Source organism: Microcebus murinus, chromosome 9 (genome assembly GCF_040939455.1).
Source record: "Microcebus murinus isolate Inina chromosome 9, M.murinus_Inina_mat1.0, whole genome shotgun sequence".
Classification (NCBI taxonomy): domain Eukaryota; kingdom Metazoa; phylum Chordata; class Mammalia; order Primates; family Cheirogaleidae; genus Microcebus; species Microcebus murinus.
The window spans coordinates 71,546,564-71,572,710 of NC_134112.1; the positions used below are offsets into that span (position 1 = coordinate 71,546,564).

The following is a 26,147-nucleotide window of genomic DNA, read 5'->3' on the forward strand; positions in this document are numbered from 1 at the left end:
TCAAGGAGTCCTCCTGCCTCGGCCTCCCAAAGTGCTAGGATTACAGATATGAGCTATAGCACTTGGCCAAATTTTTTAATGTTAAAAATTAGCCCGTTATTTGAAGATCAGAAACCATTGTCTACAGCAATCAGTGACTACACTGACTATCCAAAAGAACTTTCTGTAATAATGGAAATGTCCCCTGCATTATCCCATGCAGTTGGTATTAGCCACATGCAGCTCCTGAGGACTTGAAAATGGCTAGTGAGACTGAGGAACTGGATTTTAGTTTTATTTGATTTTAATTAATTTAAGTGTAAATAGCCATGTGTGGTTGAAGCTACTGTATGGAACATGGACAGCACAGATCTATAGTATCCCCTTGGCAGTAATTTTCTGAATGCCACCCCCATTGCCAGGTTGCCTCTGCCCTACTTCCTCTGAGTTTTTTTTTTTCTATCCACAAATGTGCATAACTACCAGGCCCACGTCTTCTCAGGTGCCCCTAATCCTAAAGGTTCTTTAGGCCAAGAGAAGAGTTCTTTCATAGATGCTTAATGAAATGATTTTGAAAGCCTTCCTAATCATAGAAATAAAAGGAATGGTAATTTACACTTTTCTTTTGGCCACCATCTAATAATTCTCAGGTGCCTTAAAGAGATTTCTGTATACATGGAACACATTAGTTAGTTATTTTCATATTTAGTTTCTTTCAAAGTTTATATAGCATGATCCTTCAAAAAGTTGGCTATGATAGGCAGGATGGCTAAGAATAATTATTAGAAACTCAGATCAAAATCTTATTCTAGGGCTTTCACTAGGCAAGAAATTTCTCTTCTTTATTTTCCTGGTGGTTATTAAGGGTAATCAAATGATCCTTCCTTCTCTAAATTACTCCGAAACAGTTAATACTGTTCATAGCGCTTACACTTACATGTTACACATCTTTCTCATGACTCATGGTCATGAGAGCCTCGAGGTCTTTTAAGACTCTCACTGGCAGTAGCAGTGTACCTTATAATGGCTTATGTTAAGGTAACAAAATCCCGAGAAGATAACCAGGTATCTCTGAACATAAAATCAACCTTTTATATTTATATCATGGTTGATATTGATTATGAACATAGTGCTAGTTGGATTGTCAGGTAATTCTCTTTGTTACTTTTTCCAAAATATTTCGGCCCTATGCTGTTTTAATTCAAGATGTAGGAGGAGAGCAGTGGCTTATAGCACCCAAAAACACATGTGGCCAAAAAGTTCTTTTGGAACTCATACTTGAGGAGTTCCCAGCAAAATAATAAACATCTTTCGTGGATCAGCCTGGAAAGAGGTCCTTCTGTTGAGCTCTTTCTATCGAGGAGGGCTTTCTATCTTACCTTCCCCCCAAAAGTGATGACCATATCACTGTTCTGCTGCTCTCTGGGTATCATTCTCTCAATTCCCTACTCTTTCTGCTTTGAGGCCAGAGGCTTGGATGCTTCTTCAAATATCAGAGCCAGAGTGAATAAAGTTTCAGTTGCTGAGCCAAGATGCCCAAATCTGTCCTCCCAGCTCCTCCTGGGTGTACGCGGTGTGCCAGCAGGGGAGGGGGCGAAAAGGCAACTTAGTGATGGCTGAGGGATATAAATCCTCAGCTAGGTGAAGATGAAACATTGATGGTTGTGTCATGGTCTCCACTGTGTAAATCAGGGCTCTTTCACCCTTTACCTTCTTTCAGAAATTTCCACAGACAGAAAAATCCACAGGCAATTATTTCTGACATTAAAATTTTGGAACATCTCTTCTAATAGCACTTTGCTGTGTTCATCTATCTTAATTAAACACATCCCTCCATTGTCTGGTAATCTCCATTTTAAAAGAGATGCTTGAGCTGTTGTTAAGGTCTTCTTTGGTGGTGGTGGTGTGTGTGTGTGTGTGCATACATGTGTGTGCGTGTATGTGTGTGTGTGCATATATGTGTGTGTGTGTATGTGTGTCTGTGTCTGTGTGTGTTGGGTAGATCAGGGAGGGGAGATAATGAGGAGTGGAGCACAGGAATAATGCCAGCCAGCATAGAGACATTAATATTTGCAAATATAAAATACCCTTCTAAATTTGCCTCCCTTTCTATTCTGTAGAAAGAATAAAAATGGAAATGTAGTATTTTCTCAGTCCCCAGGAAGAATATCCATTCTTGCCCTGCACTCCCACCTCCTTTTTATTAATAGAATATAGGAATGAAGAGGCACAAGCTGGGAACCCCCCACCCCAAGTCTTTGGAAAAGGAACACTACAGTTTGGGTCCATACCGGCCCCCTTCTCCCTCCCTAGTGTCCTCCTATGCTTGGGCTGCCACCCTTCCTCCCCATAACATCTGAGCAGCTGTTGGTGGCTCTTTTCACAGGATGAGCTCCTTCTCCTTGACAGATCTGTATAGAAGAAAGTAAGGGCAGTGCTACTCAATCTCAAGGCTCTCTGGAGTGCAGTTGGTTTAGCCATGTAACTTTCTAACCTTCATGTGTCCATTTTATATATTTTCATTCTGGTTCCAAAATTATACCAAATTATTATGTCTTCTATATTTTCCTTTATGCTGTTTCAGTCTAAAGATATTTCTTTGATTAGAGTATCTTAGCCTGAAAGCCTCTGATCTTTACTGAAGGAAATGAGTACAAGGCTAACCATCTGTCAGCAAACTTTGGATTGCTGAATGTTTTAGTAATTGCCTTCAAATGTAGTAATGAGGTTGCAGGTTTGATGAAATGCTTATAAATGGTGGCTTTAGGGAAATCAACCTCTCTATTTTCAATATTGAATTCCAAATTACTATGTATTAACACATCTGTCTCCTGCCTTTTTTATTTCAGTACCTACTAGAAATGAAAAGCTTAATCCTACCCCCAGAACACATCCTGAAGAGAGGAGACAGTGAAGCAATAGCATATGCCTTCTTTCATCTTGCGCACTGGAAGAGAGTGGAGGGGGCTTTGAATCTTTTGCATTGTACATGGGAAGGCAGTAAGTAATTTTCTTTCTTTGGAACATTTTTTAAGACCATGAAAAGGTGCTAACACTCTTTTTGCCCTGAGCGTTCATGATGAATAATGAAGATTTACATATTTATAGCTCTTGTTGTCTGTGATGGCCCTGAACTAACACAAGATGGTTAATGACTTAGGCTCTCTCATTTCCCCATTTCCTCATGGGTAGTACTGTGGGTCTCCACAGCTCAGAAAGGCTAGTTTGCACAGCAGGTGGGTGAATCTGGATTGTTCTGGCAGAGGAGCACTCCACCACCCTAAAATCCCTCTTTGAGACTTGGACGGCCCCTCCACATCATGATAATCTTTTGCATGGGGCTAGGCCTCTTGCTGGACTCTGATTACCACGTTTTTGTGGCCTTTATGGGAGGGCTGGCTAAGAGCCACACTTACCCCCCACTAGAGCTAAGTTAGCCACACACAAAGTCGTGGCAGTTACATTTCAAAACAAAGGCAGTGGCCATTGGACCCCGGTGTTTAGTAGGAGGTGTAGCATCTGTGTGTTAATGGATAAATGCCTGGTAGATAGATGGAGGGGTAAATATTACTAAATCTGAGTACGTGCTCTCTATAGATATTATCATTCTGTGTAAGGAGAAGACGCTTTCATGGCAGATGAAACTTGTTCCCTGCCTTGGAGAAGCATGTCATCTAGCAGCATGTGGCAGCTGCCTAGTGACTTTTCAGAAGGGAGAGGTCATGGGGTGGAGGGATCATGGGTACCTTACGAGTCAGATGAGAGGTGGACCATGCCTTGAGGAACTAGGACAGTATCATAAGCAACAGCACTGTGTTAAGAAATGGTAAAAGGTGGGGCTGTTTGGGGAAATGTAAATTAAGGGAAAAAAGCCTAAGACTAGGGATTATTGGATAACATGTGCATTGACACTCTGCTAGCTTTAATTGAAGCAAAACAAGTACAACATGTAACATGGAGTTTTTTTTTCCTCTCTCCTGAGGAAACAAAACAATAAATATTAACGTTTTCTGATAATTTTTTCCTAGTTCACCCCTACTCTGATCAGCCTTACAAACAAGTGTCTTCAATCCTTTCACTCTGTTTATCTTTGCTGCTTCCATTTTCATTTTGATAATCTTCTGCTCCTCCCTTTTCCTGCCCTTCCCTAACCCAGCAGGAATCCAAGTTGGTACAGGAAGGGAGGTAGGGGGAGCAAAGTGGGATGGGGTGAAAATAAGCCGACAGAGATGGTGCTTAAAGTTGACTGAAAGGTTCCTGTTTAGTTTTGAAAGTATTTCTTCAGAACATTAATAGTGGCTCTACTTACATAATTTACTGTTTATAACTGGAAGCATGTTGATTTGATTGATGCTTCTACCCTGCTCGGTCAGTGTAATGACATACTCCTGGTGGCCGGCCAGGGGCGGGGAACCTGCAGCCTCAAGGCCACATGTGGCCCTCCAGATCCCCGAGTGCGGCCCCTCAGCTGAATCCAAACTTCACAGAACAATTTGTTCCGTAAAACTTGGATTCAGTCAAAAGGCCACACTGAAGGATCTGGAAGGCCACACGTGGCCCCAAGGCCACAGGTTCCCCACCCCACTCGCGCCACTCTCCCTACCGCTGCGTGTGGGCCTGTGCACAGTTCCCTTTGGCTCGGGCTTACTATAGCGGCTTACTATAGCACGTAAGGTTTCTATCTTGAAGGGATAAAAGAAAGTTTTGTTTAAGCATGAGAAAGAGGCAGAACAGCCCAGCAGGACTGAACATGAAAGGCCTCAACTAGTATTTGTTGTGGAGAAATTAAATGGGCAAATCGGCTTACCAAATAAGAATGTATTTGTAAACATGGCATCTTGCAAATAATAACAGAAGAAGCTTATCAATTAGATCCAATTAATAAGAAAGTTGCCAATCCTATGGGAAGAAACAAAAAAGGGGCAGGGCAAGGGGTGATCAAGACATGGTGTTAGGAATGGCACCACCATAAAAAAAAGTTAGAATCCTATGAGGAGCAACTGGAAATTCTGTTTGGAAAGTAGTTATCCATGTAATCAGATGACAATGGGGAGGTGCTCTGCTCAGCTGGAACTTCAAGGAAATGAGAGAGATGTTAAGTGGCATAGGGAGCTGCAAAATCAAGCAGGGAAGCAGTATGAGGGAAGTTAATTTCCTCAAATTAGATCAGCAGAATGCTTCACTTTTTCTTTGCTACACTGAGTAGATCAAGGATACGAGGATCAGTGATCTCCAAAACATTTTCTTGGAAGCCCACGACTTAAATTTATATCACTTTTTACAGGCCAGGGTATACTTACTACACCTGGTCTCTTCCTAGTGATTAGAAAGTTCATCATCCTATGCAAAATTATATTTTGTTGTTTAACATTGACTTAAACATTTTAAATATAGAAAAAGACCAATTTTATAAAATAATATATACTTATAAAAAAAAGGAAAGAGACTAGAAATAAGTATACTTGTTTTAAGTGGTTACTACTGAGTTGTGGATTTTAAGTGATTCCTTTTTTGAATTCATATTTGTATTTTTCAAATTTTCTGCCACAAGCATATATATTTTCTACAAGCATAAATATTTATGTGTATGTGCATGTGTGTGTGTGTATATATATACATACACACACATATATACACACACACATATATGTCTATATACATACATAGAAAAAAATAATCTTTCATTACAACTGCTTTTGGTTCTTTTTAAAAACAAAGCTATAAATCTGCCATGCAATTTAGAAGAAAGAATTACCACTCCAACCCCAGACAATTGTATGTACTCTTTTGACATCACTTCTAGATCTGTGTCCAGTCTAAGTTAAACTAAATGGAGTTTCAGAGCTCTAGATTTTAAATCAGAGGACTTGGATTAGAACTCTGGACTCAGCTTCTTATGGTAGCATTCACTTAACTTACCTAGTTTTGAGAAACTGTGAAGCACAGATGATATTGAGTGCCATACCCCGCCCACCCCACGTGTGGCTCCAGGGCAGTTGCCACAGCTCCCCTCAGGTCAGCTGGCCCTGCCTGGGCTGCCTGTGCCCGAGCAGAGGAGGCTGCACTTCCCCCCACACACCACTTGGTGGTGCCTCTTGACATCTCCAGCCTTAGAGTTTAGGTTTTCTTTGAATCAGTTTTTTCTTCATTCTGAAATTTAAGGCCATTCCCCAACTCCCTTCCAACTTCTTTTTCATTAGAAAAAGAATTCAGGGAGAAAGGTAACAGTGCCTAATTTCACCAGGTTCCATGTTAAAAATGATTATTAGTTAATTTATCTTTTGAAGATTAAAAAAACATTATTAGTTCTGTCAAAAGTATTGGTTGTGGGTAGGAGTGGAGGTGTATTTTGTTTTGCTTTTAAATGAATTTATTATGTTGGAACATTAGTCATCTTTAATTAGTAGAATTAAGTGAGTTTTCTACCAATCAAGCTAGGAAAAACTCCCATTCTTGATAAAACCCCAAGTCCAGCTGATGCATGGAAGATTTTGTTTGGGTTTGAAACATATGGTGGCTTAAGAAAAAAACCCTGAATCGTCAACCACAAATACATCAGCATTTCAAAGGTTTCCAAAATGTTTGATTCATCACTGTCCCAGCCCCTGAAATTACACATTATGTTCCTCAATGTCAAGACAATTAAGAAAGGGCAAAAGTTTTCATTTATAAGGTTTTAAAATATATTTCTTAGTTCATTACACCACCTTATCTGAATTATACTTAATTTAAACACTGTAGATTCTGGTTATCCTCACACACATGCATCCTGCAAGTATGAGTTGAATAGAAAAAACATATAGGAATAAAGGCTCTCATTTGAACTGGGTCTTATTCATAATGGCATTGCACCTTATGGGGCCCTATTTTAAATGGCACATCTTCTGTTTTTACCTGTATTAAATACTGATGTGGCCTTATCTCCCACAGACCTTGATCTTTTCAAGGCTCTGTTTTGGCTTATTTATTTTATAAAGCACAGTTGCCTGCAGACTGCAACTGTGAACTTTAATTTTCTAGTTCTATGTATCAGAAGACTAGTCTGCCATCGGGTGAATTACTTAGCCTTTCTTTGTTTCCATTTTTTCTACTTGACCAAGTAAGACTCTTTATTTTCTTTTTGGAGATTTTTTCCCCCCAAAGAATCCACTAAATAATGTATAAGATTTGAAGGTGGTGTTTTTTAGGGGGACTAAGGCAGAGTATTTCCTTTGAGAAGGGAAAATGGCCCATTGTTGAAGCATAGGATGAGATTATGATTCTAATTTATTCTCTTTGAACCTAATGGCAAATGCTTCTAACTGTAAGATGTGCTTCTTAGGGTACTTCCTCTAACCAAATCTTTCCTCCACAAGGCTGGCATCTTTTGGACTACTAAAGAGAACCCATCTCCCAGTAGATCCAAGGCTTAATTTTATAATTTGGGAGAAAGCAACCATCAGTTAAAGTCCCTGGTCAGAGTATCATAGCTAACTTACCCTAATAGCTGGTCTCCAGACATTCGATGATTCTTCCTGGTAAAGCCAACTTGCTCCTTTAATTTATTTAGCATTAATGACTGGCTCTAATTTGGATCCTCCTGTGTTTTTAATGGGAAAATTTTGTCTCTGCCCGATTGTATGTTAATTCATCCATTAGTTTATTCAACAGACATTTATTGACCACCTCCTTTGTGCTAGGCTTTGTGTTGAGGATACCAAGATAAATAAGATTCCAAAGTGCTTTTGAGAGAAATATTCATGTGTGTGTATATAGTGTATATAAGCAACATATGTGTTGCTATGGTATAGATAGATAGATAGCAGCATTAATAGAAGCAGTACTATTGTGAAAGTAGGAACAGCATGTTAAGAGTATTAAGGATCATTAATAAGTTAGGGAGTCTGCTGTAAAACCGCTAGAATTACTCTTCAAAATTGGAGTGGTATATCATTTAATTCAACCAAGGGAAAGTGACTTTCCCAAGGCCACACAGCTAGATAGTGAAAGAATGTGGATCACAACCCAGCCTTTTGACTTTTGAATTTTTCTCTTTTGCTGCACCCAAATGCCTCACTAAAAACAAGTGGCCTTCATGGCATGTTACCTACACTGTAGTCAAAAGTGAGGACGTAAAATTTGCAATTTAATGATGATAATTTTCTGTTCTATCATTTGCATTTCTAATTGTTAACAAACAAGCAGCATTTTTACTTATAAGCTACAATATGACCTAATAGAGAAAGTAGGAACTATAGGTTTAGATTTCCTACTTTTCTTTTCTCTCTTCATTGAGAAACCTTCCTTGAGCACTTAGCCACAGTGTGCAGATACCTTGACCTCTGTTTTCACACTTAGTCCCTTTACCAGCCTTGTGAGGTCTGTGTATTCTCATTTTACAGACTAAGACACTGGGACACGGATTAATGACCCACCCAGAGTCATGCGCTTGTTAGCCTCGCCAGGTCCTACTCGTCCTTTAGCTATCACCTCTGCTGCTCCCTGGTGGATACGCACAGCACCACAGCACTCTCCTTCCAGGCGCTCATCACAGAGGGGATTTTACACTTACTTTTACGATTATTGGATCATGTTTCTTGCACTTGGCAGTGAGCCCCATGAGTGCAAGACAGTGTGTGCTTGGATCACCTTTGTATCCTCATTACATAAAGAGGGCATTCACATTTTGGTGAGTGACTGATTGTATGAGGTAAAGCTGGGATTCAAACTCAGCTCTCTATTACAAATAATTGATATAAAGTTCTCTGAGATACACCTTGAAAAGGCATCATGGACAGATAAAACATCAAAAATTACCTTCCATCCCTGTCTATATGATGGCTAGGGTGAGAGGTCATGAGCAGTGGCTGGGAGAATTAACTGGTTGGTGTAATCCATCCTTCTGTCCATCCTTTGGTTCTGCTGAGTCTTTCACTGGTATGGGTGGGGGGCCATGGGTGACTCATCACTGATAGGCTTGGGGCCTGGAGGGCATGGCTGGTTAGGGGTAGAAAGAGGAAGTGGTGTCATGTCTGAGACTGATTGTGGAGCCATGATGTGGTCATGAACTAGTTCCCAGTTTCACTGTGATCCTTCAACAAAGACACAACCAAAATCAATGTAGGGGAAAGTGTGGCACACAAAGGAAAAAGGCAGAGATGTCCTTTGTATATCTTGTGTTAACTTTGAAACGCCTAGCCTTTTTGTTTTGTTTTACCAAATACATGTGTATTTTTAATTCCTCTGAAATGTGTTTTTTTCTTAGGCAAAGATTTTTAGGAGGCCTGTAGTCATTCATAAAACAGGATCTGTTCAAATGACCTTTTACCATTCTTATTTGCACCGCCAAATCAGTGGATTCTTGATACCTGGACTTGCAAATTTTCTGGACATTTGGCTAAAGCCACGTGGCTCTCGTGGAGCAGTTGCATGTCTTAGAAGTGAAAGGGCCCAGGAGGCGGGAGGTGAAGCTGGCAGGGCTTATGCAGTGCCTCTTCCCGGCTCTCTGCAGACCTCCCCTGCTTATCTCACACTTTGCTGGACCCTGCACAACAGGGTGGGTAAAGGATAGAATTGCAAGCAGAAATTGTATTTGCTTTTGTTTAGTGAAGCCAAAAGCCTTAATATTATTTTATGAACTCAATGTAAATGACAACTGACATGAGAAAGAGAGATTTTAAGAGCACCATAAGCATCTTTACAATCATGGGTGGAGCCAATCCAGGAAATGTGTATACACTCTTTTTTAAGTTATATATAATCAGTGTTTCTACCCTCAAAAAAAAAGACCAGAACCAATTAGAAGAAGAAAAATACTAACTTGATGCACAAAATTATACTAATGCCAAATACTGGAGTAAAAAACATTTAGCATTTGTCTGACAAGACCCCAACCGACCATTATATTTCTATGGATGGTTGAACACTCTCAAGATCTTGTACTCTATATTTCATTTAAAAACTTGCCCCTTGAAGTGTAAAATGACTTTGATTTTGAATAAAATTTAACATTCAAATTTATAGCCACTTTGAAAACTGGGCATTCATTTTTATCATATGAACCTGAACAGATTCTTAACTACAACAGTCTTTTGCACATGGAGAATCTGGATTTCAAAAATAAATAAATAAATAAAACAACTTCCCATGTAGGTTTTTCCACATTTTTCAGATGCTTTCATAGCAGCCATCATTTATGGGAAATAGTATTAAAATCCTGCCATGTTGTAGTTTAAATTTAAATTCAGTGCTTCCCAGAAGAGATTTTAGTGTATCCTATAAAGGCACTAAAAGGTTTGTTTTTGTTTTTGCTTTTGTGAAGATTTTTTTTGTTCTTTTGAAAGTCTAGTTCTAATGAGAGAGAGAGAGAGAGATGTTGGTTCCTTCCAGTGATCTTTGTGTGTTAACAACCTGCACAAGGAACACCTCTCTTGCTTGTTCTAACGGGCAAAAGTCATCTTTGTTTGCATGAAAGAAAAGGTCTGATTGAACTAGGGTGAGCCTTTCATTTAAGGAAGAGTTAAAATCTGGGGGTGTTTTTAATGTTTTAATCTCTGTTTAAGAGGTTTCTGTTACGAGAAGAAAATTGATAACATTTTTACCTCAGCACACTGCCAGCAAACTGGCTTTGCTCTAATCCCACATTTATAGTGATTTATATTCTCCGTGGCAATGTGCTGTAACCTCAGAGTGATACCACTGTGGTGTAGATGGACTGCATTCCAAATGCTGGGATCACATACATAATGTTTTTACTTTTAAATAATATTCAGACACCAGAATAAATACCATATGTGCACTGATGCTGGTTACAATGGAACCTTGTCATTTCTTGTGAGGGAGAACATTCTTTGTTTCTGATTCCTATTTAAAACAAGTATGCAAAAGATAAATATGTACATTGACAGCATTTTGAGAAGGCTTTGGTAATTACACAGCTGAGGATATAGCTACAATTCCTTAAGATATAGCATTTAAAACTAAAGATATTGCTGTGTGTTGCCACCATTCCTCATATGACATATATGAAGGCAAGGATTGTTATCGGACATTCCCAGTGTAGCTTTTATATTTTATATCTACAGTGTGTTGTAGTTAAAGGACATCTGTTGAAGAAAAATTACCTCCATGCACACTGCTCATAGGAACAGTGAGACTAACATGCTGATGACATTGTACCAGGGAGAGTAACATATTCAATAATGGGAAAGGATGGCTTGATTGGAAAGCCATAATTCAGTGTGCAGCCTACTGTCATCTGATGTCACAAAACCAGAATTTAGATGGCCTAATATCATCAAAATACAGATAATCAACCTCTCCAGATCCATTTTCCCCCCACATGATATTGAAGATTTAACAGTTTCATAAAGTTTAGAAATACCAACTAAGTCATGCATTTTTAGATTTTCATTTTTATCCATCTTGGTTGGAATTCTAATCCACTTAAACTTATTTTTTATATAGACATGGTAGAGTATCATTCATATTTATACATCTGTAACAAGCTCCAACAAGTCAATCCACATTTGTTTCTTGGGAAAGCATTTCAATCCAGGTTTGCATTGTTACCGTTGGTTTAGCTACATTGAATTAGTGCCTATAACATTTTAATAATGTTTTGTAGATGAGGAAGCCCTGGGCACTGGTCTATGATGGCTTCCCTACCCCTCTGCACCTTGATCCCCACCCAGTTTTGTGAGGTTTGCCTGGAACATATAGTGTGAGATTAATGTGTGAGTAATATATCACAATTTATCTCTGACATTTTATCTGGCACATGGCTCAGTTGGGTAAATCTTGCCTCCTTTGTAGAAGTGTCCTCTGTTATAAAACTGCTCAGAAGTCCCTTTTTGAAGTTGGGAAGTTATGAGACAAATATTGAACATATTGAACATATCTAACATACTGTCTCTCCTTTTCAGCTTTTCGGATGATCCCTTATCCCTTGGAAAAGGGGCACCTATTTTATCCTTATCCAATCTGTACAGAAACAGCAGACCGAGAGCTGCTTCCATGTAAGTCTCACCTTTCTTCAGCCAGGAAGGGCGGTGTGACGAAAGGTGGGGATGGGAAGAGATGGGAATGATCAATGTTTATACTGTTCCTGGTCTTTTATTACTTTTCTCCCAACCCTGTCCTTGTTTGATAGCACATGTATTAAAGTGAATTATGTGAGTGGGTTTGGCCTCCTATTCCTCCAAGCCTCTCCAAATTCATCAGAGGGAAAGATGCCAAAGGACTGACGTTTAGATGAAGAAGCCTCATGTACTGATTGGCCCAACTACAGAGACCCCTGGTTTGGGGCTGCCGTTCGCTGGGCTGCTCCATCGCGAGGGCTCAGCGAGGGCTCTCCGGCCGGTCAGATGTGGGCTGCACAGACTGGAGCTTGAAGAAGAAGTGCTGACTTGAGAGGGAGCTGCAGCTGAGTCAGGGATGGGAGGGCAGCACCAGGATGCTGGCACCACCGGCAGAGGCGGAGTCGTGGGCCGGGCCGTGAGCTCTTGGCCAGAGGGGTTTCCCATGAGCGTCTTGTGGCTCGCACTAGGGAGTTGGTGTAACATGTGCCGAGCACACGTGCAGCCTCAGCACTGTGTAAAAGCTCACAAAGGAAAACCCTGCCCTCGAGTGCCTTACAAGTTAGCAGGCTAATAGCCCATACCACATGTGGAAAATATTATTTTGGTTTACTGTAATATAACATTGTTTTGACAATTCAGGCTAAATAGTTATTATCAAATCATACTGTGTACAAGGATCATGTCCAGGCTCTTTATGTGGCCCTGACTTAGGACATATTTTTCTCCCTCAGATAATAAGCTCCAAATTTTGGCTATACTCTGTTTGCTGTCCTTTCTCCTACCCGCCCCCCCCCCATACAGTTTCTTTCACCAGGCCCAGTTATATCAATATCTCATAGCTGTCACGTATATACATACTTTGTCCAGAGGAATAGTGTAACTTTGGAGCCCTGGGTGCATAGTAAATTTTCAAATGCCAGCATTATTGAACCAGTCATAAATCTCCAACATGATGGGATCTGGGTGCAAAACTAAATTGCTGTCATCAGATTGAGGTAGCAGGAGGTACCTGACTTGTTTCCTTGCCAGCCAGACCCAATGTGAGCTTCGTTACTTAGGGAACTGGGAGCTCTCAGTGATATGTTCCTCATTGTCCAAGTTTTATCATGAAAAAGGGTCTGGTGCCCCACACAACATTATATTTGATTTCAGAAATCCCTGTAGTGGGCCCTTAGTTTACCTTTTGACTCCTCCTTCAGGGAAATCCTTGTTAAAGTTTCAATTTTCTGGTAATAAAGGCAGTTTTCTGAAAAGTACGATGTTTTTAAATGTTTTAATTATGTCCAATTAAGTTTCCATGGGGATAGTTTAGTTACTAGAACAAGATTACAGTCCTTAAAAGAAACTTTATAGGGATAATCTTTATGAGCCTCAAATAGAAAATTATGGCTCACATTTATTTAATTGAATCCAGTGGTCCAAGTCTGATCTCCCTTCCAAATATTTTTGGGGTTGGGTGTTGAGGGTGAGGATGTGACGAGGATGAGTTTTAAATGCTACCCATATTTTGCACATTCAAAGTGTAACCATTGCCACATTGGGCCCCGAGCGCAACACAGTTCCGCCCTGTGTTTGAATCCTAGCAGGCTGACTTACCTGGGTTCAGGTGGACTTGCTTGCATGTGCTTTGTCCCTCCCTGATCCTGCCTACCCTCAGTTTTCAGCAGTGTGGCTTGCTGTTTAGGGCTCTGAGTACCAAGAGCCAAATGGTAGAGGAAAGCTGAACCTGCCTTCAGCTCTCGTATTTCCTGAGGAAAATGGCCCGCTCGGATCCTTTGGTTAGAGTGGAGATACTGCTCACCTGCAATGTTGCAGCCTCTCAGGGCCCAGCAGTGGTTCTTTCTCCTCTGTGCAGGCCAGCCCTACCTTCCTTGGCCATACCTCGTCAGCCCAGATAGTCACAGGCCGCCGCAGAAAAAGCAGAAAGAAGGAGCCCATTCTCTTGGCCTTTGTACCATAGCTCTTTGGTTTTCCCCAAACCCAGTGTTTGAAGTGTAATAGTTATGAAAGGCACTCTAAAGAGCACTAGCTTTTTTTTTCCTTCGGTGATTGTTGGAAGTATATTTATCAAGTGTCTCTTACAATTGCAGATAACCCCAGCCACCTTGCCCTTCACCTCTTGTGAGTTAAATAGGCCAGCATGTGAGGTCGTCACGGAATGTCTCTGTCAGGGCAGTGCCCTCCACTGACATGCTTTGAGTGGGCCAGGAAAAAATACAAGATAAACTAATATCGCCTCATTATAACTTAAAAAATACAGGAGAGTGAAATGTAGATGGGGGATTTTTTTTCTTTTAGTATACTTGATTTTGGGTTTTCCAGTTTTTGTACAATAAACATGTGCTTTATAATTTGAATAAAGTTTTGTTTATCTGTGTTTGCTTTTGAGAAATGAAAACGATACACTGGGCACAGATGGTGCTACTATCCCTGCCCACTTACGTGTGACTTCCCCAGATTAGCCCCATCGTGCCTCCAGCTGAGTGGCAAAGGTTGGACATGGACTTGAGCAGCCAAAGGCCAGGTCAGCTATTGGCTGTGGCATGTCAAGTGTCCTTCCTTTTTCATTTCCAACAGGCTTCAGACTCTTTCCAAAGCTCTGAAGAATCAGTCCCACCTTATATAAATTCCCTGTGAATGCATTTCACTCCAGCCCTAATATTTCCCATTTGGTCTTCTCCGCAGCTTTCCATGAAGTCTCAGTTTACCCAAAGAAGGAGCTTCCCTTCTTTATTCTCTTCACTGCTGGACTGTGCTCCTTCACAGCCATGCTGGCGCTTCTCACACACCAGTTCCCGGAGCTCATGGGGGTCTTCGCAAAAGCTGTGAGTGTTTGCCCAGAGGGAGGCCTCAGGGAGTGGGTGGGAACGCGGGGGAAGTCACATGAGAGAAAAAGGGGACTGTCGCGCAGAAATGGATATGAGCCTGTAGAGATCTTTGCTCACTGTTTAATTTTCATTATCGTCAGTGGAACCAGAAGGTTAAGGGCCAAATGAGAGAGTGTAGGTTGTCAATGCATGTCTTGCCTCATTTTACAAAACAGATTCTCAGCAGTCTCCAAAAATGCATGAGTCCAAAAGGATGAAAAAATTTAGGGTATCCTAGAAAATAAAAAATGTATGGGAAATTATTCAGTTTTGTATAAATTGAATGACATTATTTCTAATCTTTAGATATATAGGTCTTTCCTTCATGAAGGATAAGATTTACATTTTAAAGATGATTTAAATAATTTTTTTAATGGCTACAAACCCTTGGCTTGTTTAGGGAATGAACTGAGAGGGTGTGAAAGGCTTGTAGTATTAAGAAGTAAACTGACGTGACATTTAGAAATATGGAAATCCATTAAGAATCTTTAAGGAGGTTGTGGAGAGGAGCTTTAATATAATAAGAAAAGGCATCTGCATTGACAGCCAAGAACCATTGTTTGAAACTAACCATTTCAACCTGCACATGCAGTGAGGATAAGCTTACTGATTTTGCCACAGATGAGTTTCAAACAGAAGGAATAAGGAAAAGAGTATCAGTTGTTTCCTGGAACTCCATCCAGATTTCAAGGAAAGTAGAATTAGAAAGGATGATTTCTAACTTGGCTGGGTTGATTTAATCCCTTTCCAGATGATTGACATTTTCTACTCGACAGAGTTAAGGGACTGGAATTGCAAGAGTATTTTCATGCGCATTGAAGATGAACTGGAAATCCCACCGGCACCTCAATCTCAACATTTCCCAAACTGAACTCATCACCCTTCTTCCCCTACCACCAAAACTGCTCCTCCTCCTGTATTCCTGACATCCACCAGTGGCCCTGCCATCCACCCGGTTACTCAAGCCAGAAACCCGGCAGCCCTCCCAAACTCTTCCCTCTCTCACTCTCGCATCTCATCTGTCTTGGCCTTCGCAGTCTGTTGGTTCTAACCTACTAAGCAACTAGGCGTTCAGTATGTGTGATGCCCCTCTTCTCCCCCTCCTCCTTTCCTCACAGCATCTCTCTTAGTCTAGGTCCTTGCTAGGTCCTTCCTAGGTCCTCGTTCTTTCTTGCCTGGACTCCTGCAGTAGTCTGACTAGTCTCCTTGCTTTAAGTCTGATTCTCCACCAATCTTTCTTTCCAAATTGCACATCTGAGCATGACACTTCCCTGCTTGAATTTCTTCAGTGGTTTCCCATCCACTTCAGGACCCAGTCCCAGTGGTTAGCATGGCATCCAGTGTCCTTCATGGTCTGTCCCTTGCTTGCCTCTTCAGCCTCGTCTCTCCCAACTCTTGCACAGGCACTGCTCTTCAGCCAGAGTGACTCGCAGAGGCACAGACTCTCGTACACCTTGCTGCCTTTGCACGTGCTGTTTGCCCTGCGTGGAATGCCCTTCACCATCGCCACCCCACTTGCCCACTCTACTAACACCTCTCCATTCTTTTATACTCAGCTTTCTTTAAATGTCGCCTAAGCTGAGTTAGGTGTCTCTCCTCTATGATCCTACAGTATTCCATGAATATCTATATTATCACATTTATTGTACTGTATGATAATTGTTGAAAACTTGTCTGTCCCTGTTTAGAATGTGAGCTCCTTGAGGGCAGGACTGTGTCTTCCTCATCTCTGTATCCCCAAAGCTTTGCACAGTGCCTTGCACATAGTAGGTTTTCAATAAATGATTATTAAATAAATAAATGGTAGTGGTCTCTGCAGAAAGAATCAATGTAAACATCAGATAGAGCTTAGCATTTCTTCTCTTCTTTTATACTTACAATCATAGTCTCTTAGAGTTGAAAGGGACCTTAAGCAAATTGCCTTTAACAGTGACTCTGAATGGAGACAGACTCATCTTGAATACTTCTGGCCGTGGGAGCTTACCTGTTTAACATCAAAGCCCATTTCATTATTGGATCACTCAGAACTCTTCCTGATGCTACTAAAATCTGCATCCCTTTAATTCCCACTTATTATTCCTATTCTACACGCTGAGAGTGCACCAAACAGGTCTACTCCTCTTGCAAATTTTTAGGACAGCTCATTTATTCATGGCCACCTCTAACTGACTACCTTCTCTTTCCTCCAGGCACAATATCTTAAATTTCCTGAAGTCTTTTGTACATGACATGATGTCTAAACCTAGTATCACCCAAGTTGCCACCATGGATGTTCCTTAGCTTGTGGACCTACATTGTTATTATTTTCTTCTACTCTCTAGCCAACCTCTGTGTAAAAGTAGTTGCCCAAACTGAGCAGATTAGAGTATAACTTGGTAAAATTTAAAATAAGGATATATTTATAACATTAGACAATTACTGTTCCCCCTTTTGTTTCTCTCTTAAATATTGTTTACAGCATATTATAAAAGTACGTCATTGGTTAAGTCTTCTTCATTCAACTTACTGATAGCACTTAGTGTGAGTTTAGGATCAGGACAGAGATTCTCAGCCTCTAGTATGTATGTTCACCTGGCCACACCACCAGAAGTTCAGAATCCTGAGTACTAACACCCAGGAATCTGTATTAACAAAGACCCCAGCTGATCCTGATGGGGATTGAGGACATACTTCCGGAAAGGACACTGGTCTCAAGAAAGCTGGACCTTGGAGAAGCCATATGCAGCTGCATGATGTGCTGTCCGAGCTGTTCAGGGAATGCTTTCCTGTACCTTGGAGTCATCAAGGGAACTTAAAAATTACTGGTGCCTGACCCTTCCCCAGGGACGGTCTGGGGTCCGCATGGACATCCGGGTCGTCAAGCTCCCCCTGGTGACTCAGGTGTGCAGCCAGGGCAGAGAACCACTGCTCTTAATGAAAGGACTGATTGCCTGAGACTGCATTGCCCAGCAAGTGGATTGGGAGGTGCAGGGGACTGTAAGGAGAACGTGACTTTCTCTAGGAAAGGCTGTATGGCTGTCCATTCCCTTCGCTAGTACCTTTCCGAGCATTCATTATGGATGGTAGATAAGAGGCCACTTTTTTCACGTAATGTTTCCAAATGATTGAATAAAATATAAATCTGTCTTTAGGGTCCCCATATTTTATACTCTACCAAAGTGTGGTAGTTTGGTCAGCTACCCATGATTTTCAAATGTAGTTTAGATGAGTTTGCTTTGAAACCTCTGTGTGGAGAATGACAGTTATCTTGCTCTTCATTAAGATCTAGCAGTTTCCACAGACTTCATTGGGAAGGAAGATGGATGGCCTGAATGGAACAAGCCCGTCTAGTCTCTCCTCCCCACCCGCATCTTCCCCTGGTCACCTCATCGGGCCCCTCCCCAGCACCCCTAGGGTTATCGCAACTGCCCTACAGGCTGCCTGTGGCCATTTGCAGCTTGTGAAAGTGGTTTTCTCAGCCCTCTCCTGAGATAATGTCCCTGGGATAATGACTTTTAGTAGATGCAGAGAGATTGCACTGTCACCCCCAGGCTTGGGAACTGTCCAGTGTGTTTACAGTAGATTTGCTGCCAGTAAGGAAGCGCAGGGGGAAGTGAGAACCACTGGCAAACAGTAAAAGGAGAGGCTTCCACTGGCTTTTCCCCTCTAATCTAATCTACCTCAGTGATTTAGAACTAACTCTTCCTAGAATGTTTGGTTACCAAGATAAGGTTGTGCATATAAATAAGTTATCCTTGCAAAGGCCGCTCACAGAATGTGGGAAGGTCAGCATTCTGACCCTGGCTTTCGAGGGCCCTGTCTTCCCTCCCCTGGTCCCCCTCCTTCCCTGAGACGAGCCCCTGACTCCTGACTCTCATCTTCGCTTATAGGCCCTGACCTCTTTGAAGTCTGATATCGATTGCAGCGCAGTGTCACTTGTCTGTTGCAGTAGGCACCTGGAACCTATTCAGATAAGCAGAGGCGCAGAGGATGTGAGCGAAGCACGGGAGCCGTGACCGGCTCCTAAGTGATGGTGTTTCAGGAAAAGGAGGAGCAGGCAATTGAAGTGTCACTTTCTCTTTTTTTATTAGTTCAGTTGCTTTTTCTCATCACAAGATACCGGTTGAATCATGGGACATTTCGGTTAAAAATGTGACCGTGCCTCTCTGCCCTCTGGACAGAAGTTTTAGACATTGAGAGAGATGGGCTGTCGCAGGGTTGCCTGGCGTTGCTCATTCAGACTGAACTGTTCAGGCAGTAAATGTCCCCCTAGGCCTAGAAGTGAAACTGCTGTTTCTCTCTGTGCATTGGTTAGATCTCTGACCAAAAAGTATTAACTAATTTCAAACATGTAAAGAAACACGACTGAGCACCCCAAGCAAGGCATGCTCCTCTAGACTTTGTTATAATCCCTCCTGATGAAAGCCGCTGGCCTTTCTTTATCTGGCGACTAAGTGAAAGGGCTCAGCGGCCTCAGTGGCCTTAGATGCCTCACTACACCATCTGTTTCTTCTTCGTGGGCGTGGGATCAGGGAGGAGGAGGGGAAGCGGCTGAGGTAGAAGGTGTCTTAGCAATGAAGGGGTTCTGCGAGAGAAAACCTTAGGCTCTCTCTCGGATAAAGTTCAAGGGAGTCTTTCAGCTCTCTCGTGGACAGAACATTCTGAGAGAAAGAAGTTAATCATCACATACATTGGAGGCATTGTAGCTTAATTCTCTAGTAGAACCTCATTGAGAAGGGCAGGTTAATCCAGGAAAGAAGGGACTGCTGTATCTTTCTGTGCGGTATGGCAAGAAAGGGCATCTGTGGACATCAGATGGGGTGAAGCTCTCTGGATTTTCAGAGGTCTCGCTTTTGTGCTTTTTGTCCAAGTCGGGTCAAAACAAAGCAAATAGACAAACAAAAACAGCCTTTACTTTTAGCCACCCTTGTAACATCATCTCCATTCATTCTGCAACTCAAGTTGAGGCTGCCTGATGGCCCCATGTTTTAGTGCATGGAATGGCCCAGAGGGTGACTTTGAGTGATGCCTTCCATCCTAACCACACTGGCTCCTGCTAACATTTGCCAGTTCCTCGCCATTCAGTCACAAGTCCAGCAGTTGTACATCTGTTCTTGGCCAAGTCTTTAGGATGTGATGATTTCGCCACGAACGCCACCTTGTTTACTGAGGCCCGTATTCCAGCGCATGTCAGAACCTCTGGTTCTTCCAGACACTTGAGCACATAGCTCCTTTTCACAGAGCTGAGTATTCTAGCAGATGCTGTGGTCCGTGGAGCCTTGGTGGTCTCTGATTACATATATGTATGTGTTTGTGTGTATGTATATGTATACATGTATAATTATGTATATATACATATATAATTATGTATATATATTTAATTTTATAATGTTATCGTGTTGGATTAATGCAATCAGTAGACTTGCTCCATATTATCCTCTCATAACCGGGATTTTACAAATGCTTTCAGAGGCAGCTTGGGCAGTAATTGCTCATTCGTGGGCCCAGCGTCTCCCATGGTGCCTCTAGCTGCGCTCATGAGTGCAGGTCTAAACTGCAAAGGGGAGGCCGTCGCTCCTGTAGGGTAAACATCCCAAGTAGTTCTGTGTATTCAACAAAGAATAATCTCAGAAGGTAACCAGAAACTGCTGTGTATCTAACACCCAATTAAATAAAGAACCATCTCACCTTTGCTCCAGCACTCATGTCGCTGCCTGTTTCTTCACTGCAAATCCAGCCTGGCACTCGAGGCCTCCTGGTACCCTCTAGCCACTTGGAACTCCCCTCTACCTATCCCAGCTAAGCGGAACTATGTACCGTCTTCTGGTCACCTGTTTGCTTTCTCATTTCTGTTCCAGCTGCTTATTGAGCCTGGAGGGCCCACCCTGCTCATATTTTCTTTTCTTACCAACCTTACCCCATCTCTGTCTTTTGATATTCTGACCACCCATCCATTTCACTTGCCTCATTTTAAAAAGTTTTCCCTGATCCTTTCAACAGAGTGGATTCTCTCCCTTTTCTCAGCCCTCCTGGTGCTTTGTGTGGCCCGTCTGGTTGTGACTTTGCTCTGTCCTGATCTGAGTGGCTCCTTCCCCACTGAATTTTGAGCTTCCTGACAGTGGATTTTTTTACCTAGATTCCTTTATATCTCTCTCACCCAGCACTTAAGTGCTTTACTGAGTAATGTATTTAATTGATGTAAAAGACAAATTGGAGGATTCTAAGTCTTATGTTATCTTGAGTTTCCATTATAAGAATCTCACACTTGATAATCCAGCTGTAATGTGTTACAGTCCTTCCCAGTATGTGTTCTACTGGTCCTTTAAAAAAAAGAAAAGAAAAGAAAGATTCTGAGGTCAGTGCATTTGGGAAACTTGCCCACCATACCTCTTCTTGAAGACCCATAGAGGAGCCTGTTTTAACTTAATTAAATATACTGTCTCCTAAACTTGTTCCCTGCCCTGAATATTTACTTGTACCCTCACTTCCCACTTTGATGGGAAAGTCTTGGTGGTGTAGACAGGGCTGTGCAATGGACAAAGGATTAGGACAAAGGACTCCATAGTACAAGAACCAGTGCTTGTACCCAAGCGAGATGATACCTTGGTTCTGAACAGAGACAGAGGACAAGGAAATCATCCAAACACCCCTGTCTTCCCTGACTGGGTTAGAGCCCCTCTTCTGCCAGATGCTGGTGGTTTATGGTATGAAGCTGATTCTCCCCAAGAACACAATCAGAATGGATTTGGGATTATGTTAAATGGATCTCAGGCAAAGCACTGCTTTCGTAAAAGGCACAGCTAATGAGCATTACTCTGTACGTGAAAAGCAGAAAGGAATTTAGCAACCAGATGAAAGGGCTCCCAAAGCCCCACTCAGAGCATCCCCTCTGCAACAAGGACATGTCCCCAGGAATAGCCAGTTTGCTGCTCTCACCCAGGGTCCCAGGATGCATGCTGCTAAGCAGGTCGTTCAGAAATAAGCAGAGGCTGCACAGGTGTTTGGGTGACAAAGGGATCCCAAAGCAATTCACACACAACAAACTTGACTTTTTAAAATTGCCTTTTCCATTTAAAGTGAGTTCTACACTCAGCAAGATGGGCAGCTGGTCTAAGTTATCACCATTTTTCAACTCTTCTGCCCACTTGTCCCCAGACCGTCATCTCTGTTTGATGACACTGGTCATCTGCACGGGCAGGCAGCACGCCCCAAAGACTGGTGGGAAGACCTCGGGACTGTGGGCCGGCTGTCAGGGCAGCAAGGGGCTGTCAGCAGACACTCGTGCCCCTTATCTGGAGCCAGGGGCTGGAATGCAGTTCGACCATCAGCCGATGTCTCCTGTAAACATAAAGATGAAATGGAAGCCTTTGGAGACTTTCATAATGCAGACTTAAGATGCAAGCCTGAGTCAGAGAGTTTGTTTTATGATCTTGAATGTTCTCTCTCCTGACTTCTGTTGTCTTTGTGGTTTCTTTGCAGTTCCTCAGCACGTTGTTTGCCCCCTTAAACTTTGTTATGGAGAAAGTGGAGAGTGTCCTCCCGTCCAGCCTGTGGCACCAGCTGACACGGATCTGAGGGAAGCCCCATCCCCCACTCACCTCGCCCATCCGGCTGCCACCGTCTCCTCTGTGCCAACTCCTTGTGGACCGCAAGAAAGCATGACTTTGAAAAAGGGAAGCCATTCCGAGATTTTAAAATGTTCATGGACTGTCTGTTCCATATTAAAAGCTGTTTTTGTTGTACAAAATTCATTGATGTTCAGTTCTATTTTATTTTGCCTTCAAAAAAGAAGAAAAAAATCAAAAATAAACTTTTGTGTATTGCAGCAATCAGTTGTGTCTTCCTATGTCTTCCAACCCTGAATGTATCGATGTCCCAAACAAACCTGTGGGTTTACATTGAATTTCACAGAGACCCAGGTCTGCCGAATGCCACGCCGTGGTTCTCTGTGCTGTTGGATGCATATCAGAGCAGACCCCGGGAACTCCTTGTCGTTGGAGGCTTGGAACGTAGAATCTCTTTGGTTCAAAAGTACCATCATTTTCAACCCCAAACTGAATGTCCTTCTAGGCCAAATGCACACACAAAAACCTTCTAAAATGAGTGACCAAAAGCATGAATGAAACCAAATGTATGTGACATAGCAGATTGTTCCAGTTCAGAGACTTGACAACACTGTAGTTCCAGGAATCATTTTGTTTTTGTTGTTTGAAAACTTCCTGTTAGAAGAAAACTTCTGATGAGAAGCTACAGACCCAACAGTCTGTTGTAGAACTTGACCATTTTACCAACATCACCATTTTTTAAATGTTTTTTCATAGGGTACTTTTTTTTTAAATCATGTTTGCATTCCTGATGCTTCAACGTGAGCATTCTTTGAGTATTTTAGTGAAATGAACCGAAATGATCATTTGTCCTCCCCACCTTTAAAAGCCTTCCACATGATTCATACCTTGCTTAGCATCTGGCTTCACTTAAGCAAGAGAAGGAAAATAAATAAACTTGAATCCTCTACCTGAAAAGTACCACTATTTAAAATCTCAATCCAGTGCTTGAAAAAAAGGACTGTCCTTAACATAATTTGTTTTTCCCTTTTATTTAGAATCTTAAATCTCTCCCCGCCAGTGTTAGAATAGGCAGTATTCTAGGAAAACACGAGGCCATATCTACTTTCCAGACGGAACTTCCTGCTGGCTCCTGGTCTTCCTCCAAGAGCAAAGTCAGGTGGGCAGGTGACTTTTAGGCACAAATGCCTAGAAACATTTTGCTTTTGGCAAACTTTTGTTTGGACCTACTCTGCACAAAGCCCTGCTGGGGATACACAGCTGGTTCCTGCTCTTAAGGAAATTATCTAGGAAGTTGAGCTCCATCTACATGCCAGTGGTGCTGCTCTTGGTGGCAGGGGCCATGTCTGCCTTGTTGACCTCTTTACCTCTTCCCTAAACATAACTCATGACATAGAACGGAGGCTCAAATGATTCCTTCAATGAATTGGTGCAATGCACAATAGGTACAAATAGACTTTGATCCATGTTCAGAGGAGAGAGATTGGTTCCAGCTGAGAAGGACCAGGGACGGCTTAGAATTGTAATTTTGAGTTGGAGTAAGAAGTTATTAACACGATTCTTTGATTTAATAGATGAGGAAACCAAAGTCCAAAGATATTTTTACCTGCCCAAGGAGAGACTCCAGACTGTAATAAGCTGTGAATGAAAGATTTAAGAGCTGGTAGGCAATGAAAAGTGGAAATGGCCTGAAGAAGTTGTTAGAAACCCCAAGTTGCAGAAAATGCAGCAAAGAAATGGAAGATAAGGATGTAAAAATATCTAGTGAATTTAATGATTAGGACTTTAGAGCAGTTTCATGGATGAGGTGAAGCAGAAGTTAGGCTTCAATGGGTAGGAGGAGTATGTGGGAGAGATGACGGATGTAGATGTAGTGAGGGCAGTAGAGACTGTTGACAGCAATGAGTCCATGGGCCAAGAGGGGATACTCAGGCGAGGAGGGAGACATCTCTGGACTTGAGGGAGGCAAATGATGGGAACTTACTAGAACTTTCATCTTACAACCCAGGGTCAAGACCCCTCCTCAACTACTATGTTTAACTCGTGAGCACATCAAGGACTCACCATGCAGTTCTCACCTCCCCAGGCCTGGATGCCAGAGACTTTGCTGTCTTCCCAGCTCCTGCCTGCTTCACTAACCCCAGGACAAGCATGAAGGCTCTTTTAGTTTTAAGGGTTTTATGCAAATCTCTGCAGAGGCAGAGCCAGAGCAACCCAAATATCACAGCAGATATTTTTAAGATGATCATTTGTACACGGTTTTTACACTTTTTACCCAAGGTCCACAGTTCCTGATTTCTGACTGAGATGGCAGCTGGAGTCCAAAGTGTATTCTGCCTCCTGTTTTTATTTCTGTGTGAGGCTGCATCAAAATCCATTCAGATGGGCTTTCCTTTTTAAAGTCCCTTCCTTCCAGCAGGACAATAAGCATCCCTCAGCCTTGATTTATATGTGTGTGTTAGTATACAAATGCAAACATTTGAAATTAAATGTCAGCAAATTGCATCTAGCAATGGATACAGGAAATAATGCAATATGACCAAACGGAATCATCTGTAGGTTTATGTGGTTTTCTTTAACTTCCTTTATCTGTACTTATCAGTATCAAAGTCGTTCTGGCTTTATAAAAGATTGGGAAGCTTTCCATGTTTTTAATATGGCCCAGAATAATTAAACAGTGAATTATCTGCTCTTAAAGTATTAAACTCAGACATGAAACATCTGATTTTAGGACTTTGTTAATGGTAGATTTTTGAGCACCTTTTTACTACCTGCTATGTGATCAGTCTGTGCAAATTGTCTACTTCTTATGTTTGATTGATTGTATATTTTTTAGGAAATTATCGTTTTCTGTAGGCATTCAAATGTGTTACCATAGAGTGATATGTGACATGAGTATTTAATTTATATATTTAATCACATCTGTATTTATGGTTATTTCTCTTCTCATTCCGAATTTTGCTTTTGCAGTCCTTCCTTCTTCCCTTTAATCAGCCTCACAAGCTTACCTATTTTATTCTGTCAAAAAACAAGTTTTTGATTTACTAATACATCCAACTGTTCTTTTTGCTGTATACTTTATTATTTTCAGCTTTTATCTGCTTATTTGCTCTTCCTAGTTTCTCTTTTTTATAAGAATTATAATTTTTCTAATTTCCTTAAATGAGTATCTGGTTCATTTTTATTTTAATTTTCAAAGGAAGGTACTGAAACCTATACATTTTTCTCTGAGTATAGCTTTCTTGTCTTATACATTTTGCTGTAAAGGTTTCTCCTTTTCATTCTTTTCTAGAAATTTATAAATTTCTGTTTTGGTTTCTTTTATTTATGAGTGATCACTTTGGGGCATTTCCTAACAATTGGTTCTCCGTTACTGACTTCAAGGAATTTATTTTTAATGTTATCCTTTAATATCTAATGAAAACATCAGAGATGTTCAACTGCCTGCCCCCAAGCACTGTAAACCCTCATACCTCACACCCACACTTATAAGTAAACTTTTGATCTCTCTTTTCATAATTTTTTAGGATTATATTCTTCAATGTGAAACTTCAAGGGCAATGTTAAAATGTTTAAGACATGTCTGTGTTCCTTCCACAGCTTTTCCTTGTTCTTCTTGTCCTACGACCACCACTCCACCAAGCTGAAACAAAGCTGTGTGCCAGGTCTCTAGGGAGCTGAGTGACACGGAAGTAGCA

The 26,147-nt window shown here is 41.6% G+C and overlaps 1 protein-coding gene across 16 annotated transcripts in view; it reads left to right on the forward strand.

Annotated features, from left to right (window-relative positions):
* Nucleotides 1-22,713, forward strand: part of ST7 (suppression of tumorigenicity 7) — a 232,379-nt gene extending 209,666 nt beyond the window's left edge. For 9 of the 16 annotated variants that reach the window (XR_012921021.1, XR_012921022.1, XM_012761079.2 and 6 more), the window contains 4 exons: nucleotides 2,829-2,979; nucleotides 11,883-11,975; nucleotides 14,724-14,863; nucleotides 22,364-22,713. Coding sequence is in view for 14 of the 16 variants with exons in the window: in XM_012761079.2 (XP_012616533.1) it covers nucleotides 2,829-2,979; nucleotides 11,883-11,975; nucleotides 14,724-14,863; nucleotides 22,364-22,459 (480 nt within the window). In the remaining 2 variants the exon portion in view is untranslated. Of the gene's footprint in view, nucleotides 1-2,828; nucleotides 2,980-11,882; nucleotides 11,976-14,723; nucleotides 14,864-15,656; nucleotides 20,124-22,363 lie in introns of those variants that run through there. The other 7 variants (XM_012761078.3, XM_012761084.3, XM_076006568.1 and 4 more) reach the window with 4 other exon arrangements.
* Nucleotides 22,714-26,147: the final 3,434 nt, after the last annotated feature.